Source organism: Mya arenaria, chromosome 6 (genome assembly GCF_026914265.1).
Source record: "Mya arenaria isolate MELC-2E11 chromosome 6, ASM2691426v1".
NCBI lineage: Eukaryota > Metazoa > Mollusca > Bivalvia > Myida > Myidae > Mya > Mya arenaria.
The window spans coordinates 19,046,281-19,072,422 of NC_069127.1; the positions used below are offsets into that span (position 1 = coordinate 19,046,281).

Genomic DNA, 26,142 nt, shown 5'->3' on the forward strand with positions numbered 1-26,142 from the left:
CACTGTCACTCGGGATCACCAGTTAACGTCCTTCCTGAAAAACGAGTGGTGCGGCGGGTAATCGAAATTTCGACCCCTGGATCGACAGTAAAGTGTGTAACCAGTAGACCACGGATCCACCACAATGTCGTAAATGTTACCCACGAGAAACGATGTATAAATAAGTACAACATATTCTCGAGTACATTGGTGGTGGGTCCGTGACCTAAGGCTCGCATCTTTTAGCTCCCGTCTCACCGCTACATCTTTCTCATACCATCTTCCGGCATAGAAGATGGGAAGAAATAATACCGATTGTGATGACACTAAGTTGATAGGATGCTTAAATCGGATAACGACCGCCTGCGTTAATTATCAAATTTCTTTAACAAAACAAAATATGAGTAAACAAAAGTGCACGTGCATTTGTTTTTGAAATTGCAGTACCGTGACCATTTCATTTCGAGCCGTTATGTCGAACTAATTACACTACGGCAGTGTGAATTTTAGAAGGTCACGTGACAGGTCGCCATTTCTGTCTGCTCGGACAAAAAAATTGAATGAAATTTACTTTCTACACACGTTAAATATGGGTATAATATTTATATGAAAATTGCAGAAATTATGGATTTTTTTCAATTGTCAGTAAATCATTATTTTATATTCATAACGGTCAAATTTGAAATGTTTTGCTCTCACTGACTCATGATTTCCAAATTCATGATGTTTGTCACTCAAGAAATGTCATACAGACGTTGACTAATTATTAGCTCATCGACAGTGTATCCGGAAGGTTTATGTGTATTCAATCGTTTGCAAATGTGATTGTGATTTTGTCCCTGTCACTTCCATAATAAATGAGCATTCTTCTCAAGCCACAATAATGGGCGTTCAGGGAACTTATATCAATTGACCTGTTTCATGTTTGCTTGTACAGTACTGGCTTGTAATGCCACAACATGCCCCTACTAGACTATATTTAAGCTTAAACCTCACTTATAAGGAACTAATGGTAATAAATCATTTTCAATTAATGTACTTTTCTTGTGATAGTTCCAAAGGGCTCTTGATATCAAGGTTTGTCTAGATGTTTCTCATTAAAATCTGCTTGTTTGGGGTGTTGCCAAAATTCTGTACTGGGTGTCACCAGTATTAAATGATAAATCCCAGTATCCCATGGCCCCGTATTTATTGCTCACTGAAGGGTATGGTTATCAGATAGCTTTTGCTGGGTTTGTAAGCATATTTTATGAGGCTCCCACGCTTACAAGTCTAAACAACATTGTCGATTTTTGTCTGTAAACATTTACAACTTCACAGACCGTTTAACTGAAAAGGTCACATGTTTAAAATGCGCTTAATACTCTCAGTATTTTCCAGGTCGTGTAGTTAGCGCTAGCGGATTTGTTGAATGCAGTTCAAAAATATTTCTGCAAGGTTTCGATTATTCTAGTTTGTGAAGAATAACATTTATTTAAATTAATTTAGTGAATTTCACATACTATTTTTGTATTATATCAGTTGAAGCAAAAAGCTTTACCAACAGGTCTTCAAGTATTTGTTAATATAAGTAGTCACTAGGCATTAGACTGAAATCAACATATTGATGTTTATGTCACATTTCTTTGCAATATGTTCATTTTTTTATATTTATATACTAGTCATTTTGTCAAAAGAATAACAATTTGCTAATCTCTTGTGCTTCATGTACAACAAAATGTTATGTTTTTGCACGACAATGTGCTAATTAAATTCAATTTAAGGCTCTTAAAATGCTTAAACCCTATGAGCTTCAGGGGGCTCGCCCCATTGGCCCCCACAAGGGCGCTGCCCTGGATCTGTAAGGGGGCCTTTTGGGGGCCTTTTGCGGCCCCCTTAACCCCCCGCGAATAAGTGGCGACAACTTTTTAGAACCCAGGGGGAACCCTGCAATGGGGCGAAGCCCCCTGAAGCCCATGGGGTTTAAGCATTTTAAGAGCCACTTTTTTGATTTTGTCGCAAATGGCGACAATGGCGATCGCCAGCCGGAACCCTGCTAATACAGAATTAATATTTTTACTATTGTTTGACATTAATCCCCTTGAGGCAACCACTCAGTCTGATAAAAATAGAAAATGATGACAACACAGCATGTATGTATATTGCGTGAATACAGTATGAATGTTGTTTTTTTCTTTGGATTAATTTGCGTAAAGAGTTATGATATACAGCAGTGGTTGAAATTAGCACAAGCCCTGCACTGGTAAAATGTCTTCCGGGCTTGCTCAAATTCTGAATTTTATATACATGTAGCAGGGCTTGTTAAAAAAATTGATGCCAAGCAATAGTATAAGAATTCGGGCTTGTTCATTCAAAAGTCTAATTTCGATGACAGATACAGTTAAACAGAAAGTTCAATTTGGAATCTTACTATATTAATACATGCAGACTAGAATACTAGTGGACATTCATTCATATGTATAACTTGTAGTACAAGTCTTGTACAATGAATCAATAACACGTCAAGGTTGATAACTACTGTAAACATGCATTTAGGTAGTATTTATTTACTATGACATTTAATAAACGGCATCAATTTGGGTTTTTTTTATGTCCTGTGTACATGTTTACAAAATTAGTAAACATGGGAGCCTTAATATTTATGACTTATTTTTTTGTAGTAACTGGTTTGTTAATACTTCTTAGTTCTAGCAATAGTCATAACATTTCCTTATTGGCATAGTGCATGAAAAACACACAACCAATTTTATTTAAAGTGGCATTCTTTTTCAAAATCAATACAAACACATGTATAACAAACATAAATTTTGAGCAATAAACCCTAAACTACTTACTATATACTGTGATATCATTAATGTTTGTAGGACATTAATGTTCGTGGGACATTAATGTTCATGGTTTTTGTGGGCTGGGTGATCCACAAATTAAAAATCCCACGAAATATAAAGTCTTTATTCACTTTTTCATTCGCCTTGTTATGTACATGTACATACTCTAGTATATTCTTTACATAGGTTGCAGTAATGAGTATACAGCGTAAATTCACTATATTATTACAGGTGCCTGTTTACTTCCTGACAAATTTAATCAAAGTGAAAGGAGAACTGTTGGACAAAGTTAACTTGTTGTCAGTGTACAGTGCATTAAGGTTCTATTTTACAAATTTGAATTGCTTTGCCATTTATTTTAAAGAACAATTATAGGAATATTGGCAATATAAACATCGGAACATTTTCCGAAACTTGAAAGTGAAACTGAAAGTTGAAAAGAGAAAAATGTCATTGCACAATAGCTGGTGCATATCGGATTGACAAGGATGCATTGAATAACAGAACTTGTAGTAAATAAATGATATGTTCAGAAAATATTTTTCTCATATTTCTCGTATTACCTTTTTGAAAACTATTAGTTACTGAACTTTTGATGACTACACTAATATATGCATGACTATTATTATGCCCCCCTTCGAAGAAGAGGGGGTATATTGCTTTGCACAGGCATGTTGGAATGTCGGTCGGTCGGTCCGTCGGTAGACCAAAGCTTGTCCGAGTGATAACTCAACAATTCCTGGACGTATGGTCATCCAACATCACATGAAGGTTGGGCCTGACCAGTAGTTGACCCCTATTGATTTTGGGGGTCATCGGGTCAAAGGTCAAGGTCACAGTGACCTTTAATGGTAAAATAATTTTAAAGCTTGTCCGAGTGATAACTGAACAATACCTGCACCCATGGCCCTCAATCTTGACATGGAGGTTGGGCCTGACCAGTAGATGACTCCTATTGTTTTGGGGGGTCATCAGGCCAAAGGTCAAAGTCACAGTGACCTTGAAAGGTAAAAGGTCGTCCGAGTGATAACTCAACAATGCCTGAACCCATGGCCTTCAAACTTGACTTGGAGTTGCATCTGACTTGTAGATGACCCCTTAAATCATAAGGTCAAGGTCACAGTGACCTTGAATGAAAAAAACTTGTCTGTGTGATAACTTGACAATGCCTGCACCCATGGCCCTCGAACTTGACATTTAGGTTTCTGGTGACCAGCTGATGACTCTGGATTTTGAGTTCATGGAGTCAAAGGTCATGGTCATAACACAATCTATCCTCACACTTTAATGGTCATAATCTTAAAACTGCCTTAACGGCAACAAATCAGCTGTCATTTCGGTCCATGCATATTTCATTCAGTTGTCGATATAATCCTGACAACATGGCGCTCAGGGGGGGCATAATGTTTGACAAACATCTCTTGTTTATTATTGACGCATAGTTCAGATTGGGGAGCATTTATTGAAACTGTATGAGCGTGCTTGATTAGATGATCAGAATCGTTGTGGAATCATATTCAAACTTCCAAAAATTATTCCGAACGAGTGATACTTTATAGTATTTAAGTTTGGGTTAGTGGAATTGGTTTCAGGCTAGTAAAATTTCCTATCTGGTAGCCTGAATGGGCTAGTGGATTCAAATTTCGTACACTGCTGGGTATGTCTACCAGGTAGAATTCATTCCTTATGCGTGATTGGGGAGTCGGTGTTATCATGTGATACTACCGAGGTAGGTGTATAGCTTAATTATGTCACCCGATTTGAGTAAGCTGTCGTTGCTCAGTGGATATGACGCTGGACTGCAAGTTTGGCGACACGGGTACAATATTTTTTACATTTTGGTACTTTTTTTTACAATTATGATATCAAAGCGTAACACATTCTATTAGCTAATTGTCATGAGATTCATTACAGAAAAAAACTTTTTGGTGCCAATCTGGTGTACAGACAGTACAGTCCCTTTAAAGCTGCACTCTCACAGATTGGAACGTTTTGACAACTTTTGTATTTTTTGTCTTGAAACGAGGCAATTTTTGCGAAAATCCATGGAAACCAGTTTAATAAGACTGCTGACAAAAAATAGACCTCAGATATTTATTTTTACGTTTAAAAGTTGATGTACTATGCATTTTTCTTTAACCGTTAATAACGGTTTAGGCCATAAAACATTAATTTTTTGAACGGAAATATGAAAATCTACAATCTGATTTTTTGTCAGCAATCTCATATCATTGGTTTGCAGATATTTACACAAACTTTTGCTCTTTTCAAGACCAAAAAAAAAAAAGTTGTAAAAATGGTAAATCTGTGAGAGTGCAGCTTTAGAAAAAGTAGTGATTTTTAGTTTATATTCTAATTAAATTAACTTTGCTAACAATATATTTCATGAATTGTAATACCGAACTTTAAACTTACAGTCATTAATGCATGGTTGTCTTGATGTTCTGAAGTAACTACTACTATGCTGTGTTTTAACTAGATATATTTTAAATTCAAATTGTTCTTTAAACAACCTAACTTGTGCACATTTACTTGAAGATCAATAAAATATAATTCTGCGATTGTTTATGATAGTAATTTATTGGTGTTTGAAAGGCCAAAACACTATTTCGTACTTAAGCGAAAACATTGAGTGTAATTTAAATGAATCAACATTATCAACTCTTGCGTTATCACATTTAACATCAAAAGGTACTTTGAATTCAACTCTACTGTCCTCAAGGTACACTTTGTTAAAAGTGGGTAATTCTATTAATCTATGCTTAAATATATGTTTTATCATTCTCACAGTTGTGGTTTTAACATCTTAAAAGTCATAGTAGATTATTGTAAACTATGATACCTGGCCAAATGATACTATGATTTCTTAAGAAGTATAACCTGGTACCAATTGTGACGAAAAACCCGGTATGAACATAATCCATAAACTGTGATACCGGTTTTTCCCAATATTGATACCGGATACCAGGTTTTAGCACCACCCTTTCTTTTGTATGACTCACAGAGGGTTATGACTTCTATGTTGTTAATGTTTGTTTATCAAACTTACTTGAACGTAACACACATGGTTTGTCTCAACTTACAATCCAGATACAAGTATGCTACTGAGGCCAACTGATGCAATTTGATTGGATGAAAAAGTCACTTGAAAGCTCCACGGACTAGGGATGTTATTTCAGAGAGAGCCTAAAACCTGAGTCCCTGACAAATATTTCTTGCTATGGACCCTCATTTCTGACTTACTGTGCATCCCAGAGAAGCCCCAAATTAACATTTATTGAATATTAACAATAAACCATGAAATGACTCCCAATTTGTTAATTGATCAATTATCAAAATAAAACTGGATATTCTTCATTGTATGTGTCAAAGTTGTCATTGGCACATGCAAAGTGAAGGTGCAATACAAGTATGTAGATGAAAATTACATGTACATTGAATTGATTAATGTGTTCATCATCATGAATATGCCTTTGGTCACCATCAGTGGTCAAATGTACTTTGTTTATTATTTTAATGACACTAGTTATTGAACATCAACATTTTCTGTTTCTTTATTTTTAGTCACTGTATGGTATTGAATGTTTAACTTCCAATGATGATTTTGGTGATCTGTAATGCTAACATACATGTAAATCTAACAAGTATAGTGGCTGCACATTTGTCTTAATATTTCAGTGGAGGTGGAGGTAGAGTATGCATACGAAGCAGAGCAGTCCGACGAGCTGTCAATCAAGGTGGGAGATGTTCTCAGCAATGTTGTCATGTCCGAGGGCGGCTGGTGGGAGGGGGAACTCAATGGCAAGAAGGGCATGTTTCCAGACAACTTCGTTAAGGTACTTGTGTTACAAACAGTTGTTAACCAAGCCTGTTAAACTAAGAGTTTATCTATATCTGTGTGCCTAATTTTAATACATGAATGTTTAGTTTAATGTTGAATGAGGGATATAAATGCTAGCAGTGGTCAGAAATTAACACAAGCCCACAAGCCCTGCACTGGTAAAATATTTTACGGGCTGGCTCAAATTCTGAATTTTATATAGCATGGCTTGATCAAAAATTTGATGCCAAGCAAAAGTATAAGAATTCGTCTAATTTCAATGACTGTGCTAGTCTAGGTTTTTCCAATCATGAGCACTGTAATGGTACCAAGCCCTAAATTTATTCCCCTTTCATAAAGATGATGAATAGGATGTTCACTTCCTTCAGTCCTCTAAACAAAAACTTAGGGGAATTTCTGATATTCCCTTACGGCCTACATGTAATTGCCATTTTCACAGTATTTTGAGCAGCTACATGTAAGTAACACTGGATTAAAAATGAACATCTTCCAGTAGTAGTTTTGCAATCATTATAATGTACACTATTGTCTTTCATAATCTAAAAAGTGATTTTAGTCAAACACTTCAGGTTTTTGATATATGGCCATTTATAGTTGGTGATAGTTTTCTTTTAACCATTAATTTTTTTGAATATAATTTCAATTTTTGCATTTCTTTATTTTAATGAGAGAAACTTAATAGTTCCCTAACTTCCGTATTTCTGACATTGTAATATCCATAAAAAATACCTGTACTGTTGAAGAATGTGTGCATTTGGACATTTTTGTTATCCACAGGCGAAGATTAACTCAAATTCATTATTCAAATTCTATTAATGATATTTAAAAGATAGAAATAGAAAATGTATTTATAACAAATGTATATGCCTCTACTTTATTTCTCATATTTCAGAACCACTCTATTGACAATCACAATTCACGTTCTATTTTTAAACTGGAGTTTTATATTCTGTATTTTTTTGTATGCATCTATTTACTATAATATCATATAAATTCAATAGTTTATTGTAAAGGTCGTTGTGTAACATGTCTGTGCTGTGTGAATTTATTTTATTTTAAAGAAAACCTTTTAAGTAGCAACTGATGGGAAATTAGCTAGCCTACAAGTATTGCAAGATATATATCGTTGTGGTAAATCTCAGTTACTTAAAGCGTGCAATTTGACTGCAAATTCTATGAACACTCATAGCAAGGTCTTTCCATGGACTTGAGCTGGTCTAGTTCAAATACCGAATCCGTCCTCTGGCATTAGAAGACCTGCAAAAGAATCCTATTGTTTATTAAGTTATCCCGGTTTTTCTGAAATCTACAGACTTGTGACAAACAGAAGTGAAAGTTTGTTACATGTGTTGTCTTCTCATTTACCAGGTGAGAAAGAAGGAAGAGAAAGAACCTAAGAAGAAGGATGTCCAGGCCACAAAGAGACAGTCTGTGAAGGACCTTGCCAACAAACTCAAGCTGGGACCACATAACGAAACACCAATGATCCGGAAGAAAGGTACCCTATTCAATCACTTATTCTGAACCAAAGTCGGTGAAACTAAGATTTTCTTGAATAACCAGTTAAGTATATTATGATATTTTAAGATTATATCCCACAAGCCCAATGCATAAACATATAACAATATGCATTTTTGGGTTTTGCCTAGACATGTGAGCTTGTGCTAAGGGCTATTGCATTTAAACATAAAACCCACGGGGGGAAGGCACTTTTGAACTAGCCCTCCCCCCTACAGAAACAAATTAACCGTTTGGGTGTCCTACCTCGATTTGTTATTATAGATCCGTTATAACCCCCTTCAGAAGCGATTTAAAATTTACAAGTATAAAAGGTAAAAAAATAAATTCACTGATCTTACATGAGGCTTTTATGGATGCTGTTAATGATGATACAGATATTGAACAGTTTCTGTTTTAATTCACAACATTTTCCCAAGATTTGAAGAGTTACTATCATTTTAATTTTACACTCTATAGTCACCGTGTTTTATGTTTCAAACTATCTTGTTGCTGAAGTTACATTGAAATCATCGATTTATTGCTATAGGAAGAATCACAAGGCACATCTCCAGTCCATTTGTCAAAGAGAACTTGATTTTAACTTTTTTGAACATACCCTGTGAATCTTTTCTCAGAAATTGGCAAAAGCTTTGAGAAATTTAAACGCGTGAAATTCTGCAAATTGGGAAATTTAAATGCGTTAACGTTTCAAAATGGGAAAGCGATAATATAATTCTATGGAGTATTTGGTCCTCGAATAACGTTTAAATTATACAGATTACTTCTTATGTCAACTTAAAAGATAAAAAAGAATAATTTGCTCAAGCAGAATAAATGTTTGAATTAAGATCTTCCTTTTTGGGAAAAATATCTGGCAATTGGGAAAAAAATATCTGGCAATTGGGAAAAAATGCCATTTTCCCCAATTGTGAAGTAGCCTTATTTCGGCCCCTAGCAAAGAAGGTGAAAAAGCCCTGTCCCTTGACTTCAAAGTGGCAAAGAGATTTATTGAAAGATCCCCCCCCCCAAAAAAGAAAAAGAAAGACCTGTTCAAAAGTCCGATTTCTTAGAAATGTCACACATTTTCGCGACGTCTTTTCTGTCAATATTTTTCCGCGATGTCGCAATTCCTAAGAGAGTTCTAGAGCTGCATAGCCGATTCAGATAGTCATTGATACAAGCTTAATTCAAATGAGATTCTCTTCGAGTTTTGCGGCCTTTCTAATAAGAACGACTGCGATCGTAAATAACTGTGGCTGTCGAATTTAGCGGTCAGACGACAAAATGTGAAACAGTATTATGATTTATATACAGTGGGTCAACTGATACTCTTGAATAATAATATATATCTAGATTTATAATCGGGGCTTCAAGCTATAAGTGTGATATTGATTTTTTCATTACTGCGAATTAAAATGACGTAAGCGGCGCACTCAGCTTCCATACTATGTAGTTAATCAAGCGTGTCGCTGTTGATATCCTATGTATGACTAGGTTCGGATTTACAATGACATATGCACATTTAAAAGAACAATTTAAATTTAACAGTTTGGTAATCAACAAACGGATATATCATGTAATGATTGACGACGACATAGCATATTCATATTGCCATGTGAAAATATGGACCGATTTTAACACTTAATCAGGATAGCTGCAAGCACACAATTAACACATAGTTTGTTTAATCGTGTCTTCTACAACCACCCAATACACATGATTGGACCGATTGCAAGCGTCTGCTAATTAACAGATATGCTATAGAGTGATCAGTGTAGCGGAAAAAGCAGCTGATCGCATTAGTCACATGGTAACTAAGACATTTTTATGACCTATTGGGGGTGGTTTTGAATGTGTGAATGACCCATGAATATTTGTGTGTTACAATTTCTGCAACTTTTACTGGCCTAGTCGTTTTGGACCGAAATTATAAAAAAATGACAAAATTTCGGACCGATTTTTTTTACACTTTTTGAAACTGAAATCGGTCTGGCTTGGTCAAAATCGGTCCAGACCGGCGAATTGCCGGTTTTTAGAAGCCCTGCATATTATATGACTATCAATAATCATGGCTTAGAAAAACAAACAGTCTGACAAACACGACCAATGAATGGGAATCCAACCAATAATCGCTGTCCAATTTACAGTAGCTGTGCAACAAAAGAGGTCCATTTATTAATCGCAGTCCAATCAACACTTATGGTCAAACCAACACTCACAATCAATTAATAGTTGTTTAAACAACACTCGTGGTCCAATCTATAAATATAGCCATCTAGAAACAATAGTTGTCCAACTAACAGTTGCAGTTCAAACATCACTAGCCTGTCCATTACACTTGCTGTCCATCCAGCAGTCCAGCCAACAACGGTTGTCAAACCAACAATTACAGTCCAACTATCAATAGGTGTTCAGGGTTCTCAAAATGAACCGGCCGCCGGCCTATTTGACCGGTTAAAACCAGAAATCGACCGGTTAGAATTGTTGTAGAAACCATAAGGTCACATTCTTTTCTGACCTATTTTAATACTGATTACTATTCTTACTTCGGCGTATGTAAGAGTCTTCAGATTCGAAATCATATTGGGAAGAATTCTCCGTAATTCGCGCATGCTCTGTTACGGTTACCTGTTAGAAGAAAACATTGTCGATGTCAAAAAAACCCATAGACACCCCATTAAAAGTGGCAAAATTACAACCATCAGATTTACGCGACCATCTGCTAAAAATAGATGTTTCGCTACGATAAACACTCGATATCTTCTAATTGGCTGTGATTGCAAATGGGTGTATTCGGTCCAAACACTTGGTAGATCACAGGAGACACATTTTGCTGACTGTATAATGCAAATATTTTGGATATTGTTCACCGAGTTAATTTTTTTCCTTGTCCGAAATAAAACTTACTTTTTACTAATGTAGTAATGATTAGGCTTTGCTTATACACAGGCTAAATGGCAGGTTTTAAGACACATTTCATTAATCGTTACAATAATTAATCCGCAATAATCAATTGTTATTTATTTCCCCTAATGCAAGTCCCATCCCATCACAAACACCTGTGAAAGGATAACTAATTAACACATGTATTGCAATGTGTCATATAATTATGTCGGCTGCAGATGAAACAATACACTTTCTGGCGTCAGAGCACGAGCACACAACATTTTTCCGTTTGATATGCAGCCGACATGTACGACACATTTCAATACATGTTTTAATACTGGTAAGTTAAACTTGAGATTAAGGTCGTGTGGCAATGTATTGTATTTAAATCGCTCAGTCGAATACCGTATGATCCCATTTTTCTCTAGGTAAGTTAACCATCTACCGTGTTTACTGCGTCTGCATCTAGATTGTAAGATTATCGGAAAAATTATAGTCAATAATCGTCGTGTGAGAAACTTCAAATCACGGCGGAAATGTTTGAATTCACTGCAAATATGTCAGGTATAAGTGTACCGCAAAGTATAAACAATTCAAGGGAGGTAACACAAATTATCTGTTTGATCGGTCTGAAGGGATTTTCACCCTTACGTCATATGCAATTTAAATTTCGACACCCCCCATCAGAAGCAAATTTCACAAACTGGCAACCACCTACAGATGCAAATTAGCGAAAAAGACACCCCACCATATATGATTAAAAAAATTGCCGTCCCCCCCTGGGTTATATGTTTAAATGGAATAGCCCTTATGATGATCACTGCTTAGTGCACTTGTTTTGTTTTATTCTCAAAAGCATGAATAACAATTAGACAACCTACTGATTTCTCCTTCATATTCATGCATGGTTTATTTCTGTTAAATGTATATGCTAGTTAAGGTTATAGCACATGATCGTGCCAAAGTTTGTGAAAATAACTTTATTTGGTTCTTGTGAAGTGATCCTGATTTGTATGGGCTTAATATATATGATTGAAAATGAGTATTTATAATTGTTTAAATACAACACTGTGACCAAATTTGTATGATAATTGAATGTTCTGAAAATGACAGATTCCGGGGCTAAGAAGAAGCGAGCGAAGGTTGTGTTTTCCTATGAGCCAGAACAAGAAGATGAACTGAAGCTGGAGTTGGGAGAAGTGTTAGACATCATTAAGCAGGTCATTAATTGCATGTCTTTTACATACACTGCAGTGTAGTTAATTATGGTAGTAGTCTGCTATAATTAAAGTTTTGATTTGGAATTTTAGCTCGTCTGTTTTTTGTCTTTGTTCTGCAAGAAGTTAAACCTTGCCCATACTCAAAGGGACTTTAAAAAAAGTTTTTTTCTGTACCGATTCTCAGGACAATTATTAAATAAATTGTTTTACTCTTTTATATGATAATAGTAATTTTATTACCAAAATGTAAAAAAAAAATCGAGCTGGAGACTGGGTTCGAATGGGTGTCGCCAAAATTGCAGTTCAGTGTTGTATCCACTGTGGTATGAAGGCTTACCCTGAACCATTAGAATATTTAAGCTATACCTTTACCTAACTTGGTAATATCACGTGATAAGACCGACTAGCCAATCACGCATAAGAATAAATTCTTCTAGGTAGACATACCTATTAATCTTTTTTAATGGAAAAATACGAAAAATCTGCTAAAATAAATTAATTGTTTACTATGTGGTACTTCAATTAGATAGCTTCAATGCATTGTACAGATTGATACCAAGTTTATGTCATTTTAAGACAATTTTCTTTTTTTCCGCTATTTCATCATACGGTGTATAGCCCCTTTAAATTCTTTCATGATATTTGAATGGCATTTGGAACAAAATAAAATTGAACAATCATTGGTGCTCACATGGCAGAGCTGTTGTTGAACTCCTTTGTGCCAAATACAAATGGGGTCAATTATAAAGAAGCCCTTTATAAGCGTATTCCAGTTTATCCATTTTAGTTGAACTGAAAGATAAACAATAAAAAAGCATTCACATGCATTGCTCTTTTTGGCTCATAGTGTTATACAAGTATGAATATTATCTTTGCAGGAGGAGGAGGGTTGGTGGGAGGGGCAGCTGAATGGGCGTCAGGGCATGTTCCCCTCCAACTTTGTTGAAATAATTGAGGACTCTGCCGAGACCTCTGAGACGCCTGATACCAAAATTGGTGAGTACCAGAGGTATTTTCATGACATTATGTTATTGCTTAGATTTCCCTTTACACAGAAAACTGAGTCTGTGTTACAATTTTCTGGTTACTGAGCCCTATTTCATACATAACTCCACGCGTCTTGGGATCCCTTTCATCTTTGGGTCCCTATCATCTTGGGACCCTATCATCTTGGGAACCCTATCATTTTGGAACCCCTTTCATCTTGGTACACCTATTATTATGGAACCCCTTTCATCTTGGGATCCCTATCATCTTGGGACCCCTATCATCTTTGAACCCCTATCAAACCCCTATCATCTGGGAACCCCTATCATCTTGTTACCCCTATCATCTTGGTGAAATAATGACATGCAATACCAAATCAACAATTGTGTCATATACTCTTACGGTTCATACAATAGCATAAATGTTAAGTTTTCTCTCCGTAGTAGACTAGGGAAATATAAATACCAATTAATAGTGGAGTTAGAAAGGAGATATTACACTTATCTGAAACAATTGTACCAATAGCTTGGATACCAGCAATGATAATAAACTGATTTTGCTAACAGCACATCATGCAATACAATGCTACCATTTATGAACTGTTAAATTCATGAGATGCTTAATAGAAAACCATAAAATATGTGCATATTGCATTCATTAACTATGAAGATCATACCTCAATTTTCCATGTTTTATTTTCATTTTTTTATTTGCCATTTGCAATAATCGTCCACTGTTAAGATCATTTATACAAGATCAATATGTAGATATTTATAATTATTGTGTGGTTGTTCAGTTAAGTACATGTTTCCTCAGTAAGAATCACATAAATGTCCTTCTTTTTGAAAAACATGCTTGAAGTAGACTTCCTGAGGTTTTAATTGATCTTAATGAGGAAAACATAATTAAAAGATGCAAAAAAGAGATTTTTATGTTCTAATTAGAAACTGAATATAAAAAAAATGAAATTGAGGAAGTAAGGGCCTGTTACCAACTATTCATTGTGGCAGAATTGCATTGATTGTTGTATTGTTTTCTATAAGGAAAACAATTTGAATAATAGAATTTAAGTGGACATGCATTAACAAATGAGTTATATTTTTTACTCTTGGCTTATTTGAAAATAAAGCATTTTTTATATTTATTTTACTCAAAACTGAAGTTAATTGTTAGTTCTTTTGTTATTTCATGGGAAATGAAAATTTACATGTATTGTTACTAAAATATATGTTGATTTATCAGTTTAATCCTGATTGTAAGACATTTATGTGCAAGCTTGTTATACAGAAAACACCGAGGAGCATCTGATCAAAGGGAAGAAGGTTCAAGGTATCGGACTAGGCAACATATTCGGGGACGGGCCAATCAAACTGCGTAAGACCGGTGAGAAGAAACCCATGGATAAACCTCAAGAACCACCCAAGGTACTATAATACATCTATAAATGTTGTAAACTAGAGTCAAGATCCTGTGTGGAGCAAAATTTCCTGGTTGATAATATGAACATCAAATAAATATATATAATTAATCATTATAGAAATCTTTCTTGTTTATGGGGTATGAATTGGAAAATCTGATGGAAGGCCACATGTTGAAGCTGATAACTAGACTAAATTCAATATTAAAAAACACGTTTTGCTTCTCTGTTTTTTTTCTGTTTAAATCTGGTCCAGATTTAGTTGACTTCATCTTTTAATGAGCAAATATGTAAACTTTGGCCATGAGTTTAATGAGTCAAAATAATGTGGTTTGCTTGAACACAATCGTTGGCATTGGCTTTTGGTGCTTTGTAGTTCTTTTCTCTTAAAGCTGCACTCTCACAGATTTACTGTGACAACTATTTTATTTTTTGTCTTGGAATGAGAATTTTTTAACATAAATATCTGCAAACGAATTATAAAAGATTGCTGACAAAAGATCAGATCACAGATTTGCATATTTCCGTTCAAAAATTAATGTTATATTGCTTAAACTGTTACCAATGGTATATAAAAAAATGCGATCTATTTTTTGTTAGCAGTCTTATATCACTGGTTTCCATTGATTTTCACAAAAATTGGCTTGTTCCAAGAGAAAAAATAAAAATGTTGACAAAACGTTCAATCTTTGAGAGTGCAGCTTTAAGGTGACACTCTTATTCAAAATCAATACATACTCATGTATCACAAACATAAAATTTTAGTGATAAACCTTCAACTACTTACTGGCTTAGGCATTTATCAAAAAAAATTATTACTGATAACCATATTATAACCATGTATTTATTAGCTGAAAACACATAGATATTAAATGGTTGGTTAAATGGTTGGTGAATGCTAAAAGATTTACTGCGATCTACTATCGTCTCATAAGGTAACAATACCATGCTTTCTGCACATTTCCTTCAAATTAAACTCGGTATCCTTCATAAGCACCATTGTGTTTGACAGTTGCTCATCCTCTTTGATATATCTAAACAATTGTATTAAATGTGTTAAATCTAGTCTGGGAGTAATAGTGCATCTTTAACAGTGTGTACAATTTGAACTCTTGTTTTTGAGCCTTGTTGCTATTGTAAGCCTTGACCATAACTCACAAGCTGTTCAAGGTATTCTTATGAAACTTTGTTGACCTGTTGCAAGGGATAATATGCACATGTGAAAAAAGGCACATAACTCTTGCTTAAACAAATGTTGAGTTATGCCCCTTTCCAACAGAAAAAAGAACAATTCAAAAGTGATAACATCTGCTTGAAGTGCCCATGTTATTTACTGATGTCTTTTGCAAACTGTATGAAGTTTGATATGATGAAGTGCTAAGTTTCATTTGTATTTTGTAGGCTGAGAAGAGAGAAGAGCCTGCACAGAGAAAACCAAAAGGTAAGATTGCAATGTCTTTTGAATAAGCACTCAACACAATTTATGTATTACTTATTAAAACGGATGGCAATGAGCACCCGAGTACTCAACTACTTGTATTCGAAAATAAAAATGTTACCAAGTATTACAGACGACATACAGACGATGTAACAATATGACACGTTGACAATAAGACAATGTACGGTCCCTTTAATTCCCAATATGTACACAGTTGACCAATTGACACTAACAAAATAAATGACAGTTGTGGTGAGAGTATACAAACTGTCACCAAAGGGCCCTAATTTGCGATTAGCACTGTTGCCAATTAGTGAAGTTTTGATAGCGGTACATCTCCTACACAATTATATTGTTTAATACCAATTAGATAGTTTCCACCAAACGTTGAGGAGCTAATTAGAAACTACCGCTACAAGCATTGACTCGTTAATGGGCGTATTTTTGCAATGATCATCACAATTGATTGGTGGATATCTTTAATTAGGAATTATGAATGTAAATGAGGTAGTAAAAATAAAGTATGAAGAACTGTCATTCTGAAATAACATGTAATAGAGTAAGCAACTAAACGTGTGTACATCGCAATTAGTTATTATAATTTTTTGGAAAGAGTAGCCCACAGCAAATTGTGTAAATGTATGCTGTGTGGTGTCGAGTTAGCATTTAAAAGGTGGTACAACGAGCAGAAAATTGTTCAATATTACAATTATGTAGTGCTATTCGTATGTGCTTTTTGTTAATATTTGGATAAGTATACTTTGTATTTTAAAGTTTAATGTATACTATGATTTTCGTTCATGGTAATTTTGATATTTGTTCATCATTTAGTATATTCTACTTTAATGGCGTGATAATTTTCCACATATTGTTTACTTCTTCGCATGCGCTATATTATAATGTCACAATTTTTTGATGGAATAAAGTAAAAAGGACAAATTAAAATAATAAAACAACTTAAACCAATACAAGTTTTCCAAGTATTTGAGTACCTGAGTACTCGATCGGAAAAATGTGTGAGTACTTGAGTACCAATTTTACTACTCATTGCCATCCCTACTAATTAACTGTCAGATTTTGAATACTTATAACTGTGTATTTTGCAGTTGAATTGAATTTAATGTGAGTGAATAACAAGCCTTGACATGTTCTTAACAGAATCACCATTGAAGCTGGCCTTTGCACAGCTTGAGTTGAATTGCATGCAGCACAAATTTGATAATTCAGTCTTGGAAAAGCATCCATGTTTTGATGCAGACATTGAATATATAGATCCGGACTTAGATGCATATGACATTGACTCCAGGGCTGATTTTAGTATTTTGCCTGAAATTCTGAATGAGGAAGAGCTTGTAGAATATGCGGATGCTGATATCACTCCTGGTGACTTTGACATTATTGATGATGTATTCACAGACCCTTGTAACTCAGATCTTTGTAAACCTATAGAATGTTCTAATACTAATGCTAATGTTGACAACAGCAAGCCTTATCAGGACAAACAAGCAGAAATTCAGGGTGTTATGGATATTTTGGGTGATTTAGATGCTTGTCTAGGTAGTGTGATGTCAGAAAAAATGTCCGATCTGAACTTGAATAGTAGTAACAGCTGCAAGCTCAAAAATGAGACATCAGCAATGAACAGAGAAGATAACAAGCAATTTGAGACACCGTGCGAAACATATGTGACTAAAGCAGAAGCTACACCTCCAGAAATACCATGTTTTAGCAAGGTTATTGACAGTGTTCTGGTTACTAAGAGGAGGCACCACGATGTTGGAGAACAATTTCCTGGATCTACTCCACTGAAACCGACTGGCCATGGGGCTGCTAACGACATGGAAAAAGTCACTAAGTTGCTGACATACGGTAGAGGTGATGCTGGTTTAGACTTTGTCAAGTTTTCATCAGTTCTAGATGGTAGTGGTCAATCTCGCTTTGTGGTGCAGCCTGTTGATATACACACTGGTTTCCATGTCCCTGCAATAGCAGACAAACATCCAGAAATCATATCTCCAAGGTCCCCCAAGACATACCTATCTGCTCTTAATAAATCCGGCAACCTCTCACCATTTATTAAGTCAGTTGTAAACAAGTACAGACTGTTTACCCCTGATCAGCCACAAAAGAATGAGGAGTTGGGTCATACTTCTCTTCCTGATGATGAGGATGATGAAGGATCCTATGGACTGTTTATGTTGAGTCACCAGCCTGTTTGTGTTGACATGTCAGTTACCAAATCCCTCCATGATGACACCAAGCCGATCCAAGAGAGTGCTGTCAATCAGATGTTGAATAATTATGTATATGATGTATTAATCAACAGAAAGTCTTCCAATGCAGATGGAAAAACTATGAATGTGAACTTGTCCACCTCTGAATCTGATGGAAAAGGAGAAACTGATTCATCTATGATTGTTTGTTTAGATGACAATTCTGAACGCATGTCTAAAGACAGAACACTTGATGCCTCCTTTGAAAATAGGAATGAAAGTGATGATTCTGGTGCACTTCTTGCCATGACTAAAGGCATTATGATTGATAAAGCATCTGAGAGCAGAGAAGACATTCCTGACAAATATCCAAAAGCCATTGAAGTCAATAAGCCACTGGAAACCTCTTCATCAACAGATATGTCAGAGCACAAAGGACAGCTGAATGCTTATCCAAAAATAGAAGTTGCCTGCACAAGGAATATGCCCACATGGAACAGGTTGCCAAGCAGTGGACAGGCTGCACAAAACAGCAGCTTCTGCAGAATTCCTTTTGCGGAAAAAATTGATGCTCCTTCCTTTTGGTTTAGTAAAGACTTTGCAGAATCTCCAAGCAGTGAAAGGAATACCAGAATAAAATCACCAAAGCGTAGAAGCAGTGAGTTCCTTCAGCCAAATTTTGAACTTGAAAGTGTAAGAAAAGGAAAAGAGAACACGAACCCAATTCCAGTTTCTTTGGTCTCAGCTGTACATTCTCCAGCAAAGAAGAGGAGGCGTAAAACACTTCATGAGACCAATTGTATTGCTAAATATCAGGCTGTTTTGGACAATAAAAACAGTAATGCCCTTATTCAGTTGCCCTTTTTAAATGAAGATGGGCCAGGAAATGTTGAGACATACTTTCCCCATTTTTCCAATGACAACTCAGAAGGAGAGAAAGTATTGCCAGGTTCAGATAAACAAGGGCAAAGCAAACCTGAGACTCCGTGTAAGACAACCAGTGAGTCTGAATGCTCAAAGGTACAAAGCGATGGGAGCAGTGGTACCCCTGATAGTGCACGGAAGAACAGGCCAACAAGTGTATACTTTTCAGGGAGTCTAGAATCTGCGGTAACGTTTCTTGATTCATGTTCAGAGAAAAGAAAGAGGCGTGGTCACATGAAAATGGTTAGAAGTCCAGGAAGACAGGCTAGAAGTGCTGTTGAACTAACAAGCTTCAGGAAATTAATGGAACATTCTCATACAGAAGGGAAGGAAATGAAAACTTTCAAAGTTTTGAAACCTTCCTTAAAGGTCAGTGGTTCAGTTTTGTATGATTCAATGTTTCAGCTGCATCCGGACTCAATCAACAAAAGCATGCACTGTACGAAAACAGACAGGAGTAGAAAAATGCACGGAGCAAGTGAGTCTTCTGTATTTGATGGAGAATCTAATGTTACGACCTTCTTTGGAGACAGAGATTATGTTGGAGACCGAGATGATGTTGTAGACAGAGATGATGTTGAGGACAGAAATTATGTTGGACACAGAGATGATGTTAGAGACAGAGATGATTTTGGAGACAGAAATTATGTTGGACACAGAGATGATGTTAGAGACAGAGATGATTTTGGAGACAGAGATGATGTTGGAGACAGAGATGATGTTGGAGACAGAGATGATTTTGGAGACAAAAATTATGTTGGAGACAGAGATAATGTTGGAGGCAGAGATGATGTTAGAAACAGAGATAATGTTGAAGACAGAGATGATGTTGAAGACAGAGATGATGCTAATGAGCAGTCCATTCAACTTAATGACATTGTTTTGGAAAGCAAGGTGGAAGAAAATTGTTTTCTAGAGATTGACAAGGATGTAACAGATAACCAAAACACATGTGAGAATGCGGGGTTAAAGACTTATACTAGCAGTTTAGAAGCTTTGATTGAGAGTAGGAACAATCTCTATTCAGCTATATCATCAGCAGTTCAAGCTTGTTCAGAAATAGTTCTGAATGAAACAGATGATGACAAGGTGATGCACACTAGTATGGAGAACATATGTGATGTCACACCTGATCCTGATAAATTGGACATGGATTTACAGGGCCTTGACCTGACAGAAACTCCACTGTATGCCAACACTGAGGTGCTGAACAATGAAATGAAGGCATTGTTGAATGACGCAATGGGCTCGCTTGATAACATCTTAGTTGATAGCTTTTCTTCATCATTTACTGAATCACCAAGCAAGGATCAGGACAACGACATACATGATAAAGAGATGAATGTAAGTGACATTAATGAAGACGGAGATTCTGTAGAGGCTGTTGAGTTAAGGGATGATTCTGTTCTAGAGATTATTGGACAGAGATGTACACTTTATCAGTATGACACTGAGAAAGTACTTCATCCAGATATGGCTGATGAAACTATAGAAATTCTGGATGACTCTGTTCTAAATGTGGTTGGCTCAAAGTGCCCTATTCACAGCAAATATAAGGAGAACATGTATGAGTCACCAAAAGTTGAGGTGTCAGTGAGAATAAATGATTCCCATAACAGAAGTGTAGAGTATGATGAAGCATTTGATATTGATGATGAGCCAGAAGGAATTACAGATACCTATATGAGCACACCATTGCCATCTACAGATCAACTGACAGGAATGGAATTCAAACCTCCAGATGAAAACAAAAATGCATCTATATACCATTGCCTTAAAGATGGAAATATCAAACCATCACCAAGAGATTTTGAAAAGCGACCTACATATTTCTGTCTGACGCCTGCTCCAAAGCAAGAAAATGATGAAAGTCAATCAGGTTACCTAGGCATCTATAACCAGCCTCAGGGAGTGCAAGTGAGGGGAGGTGTGTCTGTCGGGTTTGGAGATGAAGCAGTAGATGTTGAAGAGGACCCTTTGAACACAACACGCGGCTCTAGCATGGAGGAGGACTTAGAGGAGATTGGTGCTACAGGGGTTGTTCATGAGGCCATGGAGAATGACTCTCTCAACATGAGCTGGAACTGCAGTCTTGGTGGGAACCTAGAGGAGTTCAATGAGGATTATGGTACTCAAGCACTTGGCATGGCTCCACTGACTAGTAGGGGTTCTGCTGAAGCGGTTTATCCAAGGGCACAGGAGTCTGGGCAGCAGCATGTTGGGATTGAAGAAGAGGAAGAGTTGAACAGTTCAACATATTACCACCATCTTGACAGCGCTGAAGCAGACTAAATTCTGATTTTGCAAATTATATCAAATATGTTTTAAAGTTTCAGTTGATATGATCAATAGTTCACATTGGTATTTTCTGGAAATTATTTTGGGCTGGTTTTCATTTTTGGATTGAAATTATAAACTATTGCTATTTTAATCTGTGAAGTTACATACAAAGACTGTTTGAATAAGCCTGATGTCCTTTGTGAAGGATTTTTCTAGCAATTAAAAAGGAATCTAGATTGTTCTCTGAACTGTACAGCTGAGCATATTATTGTTTATTGTTTGTTCACTTTTAAAAGTTAGGTTGATTGCTGTTGTCACAGAAGTTCAATTCAATTACTTTGTCAGTTTACTTAATTAAATTTTTATTTACATTTCTGTACCAAGTATATTGTTAATTGTTTAAGTTAAATCTGAATAAAATTATAAACACTTGTTCAGAAGCTGACAATGTTTTTTAGCTATTCATATAACACATCATTATAGTGAATATCAAGTGCACAGACATACATAATAGCTGATTAACTGTCCAGGGGCATTCAGAGGGCAAAGTCTAGGATGAATAGCTCTACTCTTGACATACTGAGCCTTACTAATATGAAAGTTATCTGCTTTATGGTTGATTTATGACAGCTAAGCATCTTGTGATTTATGAGGAATTCAATACAGTTGATCTCAAAAATTGATTAGGTTAAATAAATTGATGTACACATGAAATGTTTTAAATTGGAGTTGCAAGGATTAAATGAAAAATTCTTACACCTTGCATTTCAATGGAAAGGATAGGAAAGGCAGAAGCACATAGTAAGCATACTGATTTTGAAAAAAATAACATGGTCAGTTAATTGTAATGCTGAAAGGTTTCATATTTGATTAATGAATTAGTGTTATCATGATGCAAAATGTGAAAAGGATCTGAATGAGGATGAGAGTGATGTAGGGATTAAGGTGTCTCACCCTGGAGTTTGCGGGTTTTAGCTCCACCAGGGGTACACTCTCTTGCCCAGTGAAACAGACACCAGTACTGGTTTCTACTCTTAGTACCATTGAAATGGACTTGAGAGTGGTTCATATAAGCTTATAGCTTTCTTCACAATCAAGCTAAAATAATTAGTACAGGCTTATAATAATAACCTGACTGCACACATGCAATGATACTCAGCTCCTGTGTGTACTTTTGGTAAGCATACTTTTTTAAGTTCACAGTTAACTTTCAGACTTCAAGTTGAAATCCCTTCCCATGCTTGTAAAGCGTTATTGTTGTGTTTTCCCTTCCTATGTTGAGGAAGTGGAGATTGTGTCGAAGATGTTTGTGAATGGTTCGTTCATTGTAAATGAGTTGTACAAGTTCTGAAAACACTTTAGGTTTCTGTTTTTTAATTACTTCCTCGATGTCATATAGAAAAATATGTAGACATACTATTAATTGATATGGCTTTAGTTTTGTGCTATTTACTGATGAACCTTGAGCACTCAGAAGGGGAAATTGTTTTGTAAGGGATTCAATACTAGTTAAGTTACATGTACAACTATTGGCATTTGCAATCAAATCAACCATTGACTGAAAATAATTGTTTATAGTTTAAATATATATATAAAAAAACAACCGTTAAGTCTTATTCTTTAATCTTAAGTTTCCTTTAATATGTCTATGTTATTAAAACAGTAATTACCATTGCTTATCAATGTACTTTGCTTTGATATATATTGACCGACTTAGCAGGTCACAGCATATTTAAACGATCGTCTAAGTAGGTACAGTGTATATTATCCATGCTAATGTGATATCAAAATGTTCCTTTTAGTTTATGTCTTTAGCTATTGTTATAAATTTAAAAATGTACATTTCATCAATGATATATTTATGATGTAAATTGAAGGCATGTTCCATATCTTGACATTATTTTTCAGAGACTAAGCCGGTGGAGCGTGCAGTTGTGCGATACTCGTACACAGCTGAGCATGAGGATGAGTTGTCGCTGACTGAGGGGGAAGTGATCTCTGTGCTTGATAAAGAGTTGGAGGACAGCGGATGGTGGCGTGGAGAGGTCCACGGGAAAGTCGGCGTCTTCCCGGACAACTTTGTTGACATCATTAAGGAAGAGGTGAGAAATTAGGAGTAAGGTGATGACTTAATTATTTAAAGGGACTCATCCACAGTTTTATGTTGGAAACAACTAAGTCCTCATGTTGTTATGTATATATGACCTGAGAGAAATACAGATGCATTTACAATGTGTTATATTGTTAAACCTTTTGAAAATTAGTTGTTTTACATACTTTGATAAAGTGGCTGATACTCATTTTATTGCAATTGAGTAGAACCAAGCCACTGATAATTTAAATATTTATAGCGCTAGTGATGCTTTTCAACAAAAATCATTTTGATATTGTTTTTTTTTTAAATAAAATAATTATTAACAACAGAGCTCTTATTTGTTTTTTAATGATGCTTTATCATTGCAACAGTCATTTTGTTGACAAATAACTTTTTCGTTTCTGACCCTATATAATATGAATGAATCCCTTTAACATTAAGTCCTACTCACAGAAGAACTTTCATTAGCGATTGTAGTTGCGTGAGACTGGAATTGAGATTTGTCACTGGTTTTGCATTGTTTTTAGCCATTTAAAATACAAAACCTTCTCGCAGAAGAAATGTATAACTATGCTTGATGTACCTACCACAATAACTGTGCACTGCAAAAAAACATTTCTGTAAGTGTGTCTTGACAATGTATTCTTGTGGTTTTGAAGTTTCAGGTATGAGCACAAGTATGTCATATACATAAATAACTTACAGTCCCATCCTGTTTAAATACAAATAGTTTATAGTGCATCTTGCCAAAAATACACTTGATATATACAGTATTTATTAAAGTGTTTGAACATTGAACATTACTGGTGGGATGCTGATTGAAACAAAATGTGGTTTGCTTCATTGATGTGTTGGTATTTATCATAAGTATATTTAGTATGTGATTGTTATTTTAGGCACATAGGAACATGCACTTACGGGTAATAAGCAGAATGGATAAATATAACGGGTTGCTAATGATGGCATACAAACATGTATATCAAAGTAACATATTCATGCATTGTAGCTTGGCTGAAGATAATGGTGGTATATACCTGTATGCAGTTGTATTAAATTAGCTTTGGATTTGGATACTGGCAATCTGTAACATGATAATTACCAATCTGTAACATGATAGTTACCAATCTGTAACATGATAGGTACCAATCTGTAACATGATAGTTACTAACATGATAGGTGCCAATCTGTCTCATGATATGTACCAATCTGTAACATGATAGGTACCAATCTGTAACATGATAGGTACCAATCTGTAACATGATAGTTAACAATCTGTAACATGATAGGTACCAATCTGTAACATGATAGGTACCAATCTGTAACATGATATTTACCAATTTATGACATGAATCTTATGGACATTGCAGGAAAATAGAGAAAGAAAAAAATGTTAATTGGCTAACTGTTAAAGGAGTTATGGTCAAGTTTTTAACAATCTTTTTATAATTGGTTGGTCTGGAATTTCATATATAACCTGTACATGCAATTTGGTGGTATGTTGGTGTTGGTATATCAGGCACAGTACATTTATACTCCTGCTTGACCCATACTCTATGGTATACACATTGAAATACAAACACACATGCAGTAGATACTTTAGTACATTGCCAATATATTCAACATTGAATATTCAACATTGAATGCAGAATGTTCTTTGTTTGGAATAGTAGAGTTTAGTGCTTCACAATGAATTTGGTGTTTTTAGGTACAACTAAGATATATACTAACATTATTGCATTTGCTACCTAAGCGCAGGTTTGACTTACTCACCTAGATTTCCTATTGCTTAACGAGTCTATGTGTGTTTGGACTCTTTTTCAGCCATCAGACAAAGGCCCCAAACCCTTGATTACTCCAGCACCTCAAGTATGTGATAGATTACCTCCCCTAGATGTTGTACACTCTCCCTCCACTTCTTAAGTTGACAACACTAAATCACACAACTAAAATCTCACCTTAACTTATTTTCCAGATATTTGACTAAGCTAACAGAACTATCAAGTCTCCTGATGTGCAAAATATTAGTGCAAGGTTAATTATAAGATTTTCTTAGGAAGAAAAAAAGTATAAAAGTAATGTTGAAAGCCAATTTGGGCATGCAAACAGATAGTATAGTGATTGAAAAGTACTTATAACGTCCTGTTCTTTTAGTTAAACACTGAAATCTTGTACCGAAGAAGATTGTAATTCTCCACAGAAGTTTTGATAAAAAGTTTTACATTTATTTGGCTTTGTAATAAATAATATTGTTTGACAGACTTTTTTTATTTTTAGTTATTTAGAATATATAGAATATAGATTTATTTTGTAGTGGCTCTTTGGTGTTGTTCAATGTTGTAAACTTTTCATTCTTAAGTGAAAAAATAGAAATCCTATGTGTTTGTATAAAACAATTGATTGACAAATTTATATATATTGTTGCATGTAAAGTGAAGCAAGTTGAGTATTAAAACTGTTCTGTAACTGGTCTGTAACCAGTGTTTGCATGAATTCCAATGTAACAGCGGTCATGCAAATTGTAAAAAATTACACTA

At 35.4% G+C, this 26,142-nt stretch overlaps 1 protein-coding gene across 5 annotated transcripts in view; it reads left to right on the top strand.

Moving 5' to 3' along the window:
- The first annotated feature begins 481 nt into the window (after window positions 1-481).
- Window positions 482-26,142, top strand: part of LOC128237252 (SH3 domain-containing kinase-binding protein 1-like) — a 37,622-nt gene continuing 11,961 nt past the window's right edge. For 3 of the 5 annotated variants that reach the window (XM_052952606.1, XM_052952605.1, XM_052952608.1), the window contains exons 1-9: window positions 482-572; window positions 6,486-6,643; window positions 8,017-8,146; window positions 12,148-12,254; window positions 13,133-13,250; window positions 14,529-14,665; window positions 16,060-16,099; window positions 23,422-23,615; window positions 25,430-25,474. In XM_052952606.1, the coding sequence (XP_052808566.1) occupies window positions 569-572; window positions 6,486-6,643; window positions 8,017-8,146; window positions 12,148-12,254; window positions 13,133-13,250; window positions 14,529-14,665; window positions 16,060-16,099; window positions 23,422-23,615; window positions 25,430-25,474 (933 nt within the window). In that variant the 5' untranslated portion in view covers window positions 482-568. Of the gene's footprint in view, window positions 573-6,485; window positions 6,644-8,016; window positions 8,147-12,147; window positions 12,255-13,132; window positions 13,251-14,528; window positions 14,666-16,059; window positions 16,100-23,421; window positions 23,616-24,504; window positions 24,529-25,429; window positions 25,475-26,142 lie in introns of all 5 variants that reach the window. The other 2 variants (XM_052952607.1, XM_052952609.1) reach the window with 2 other exon arrangements.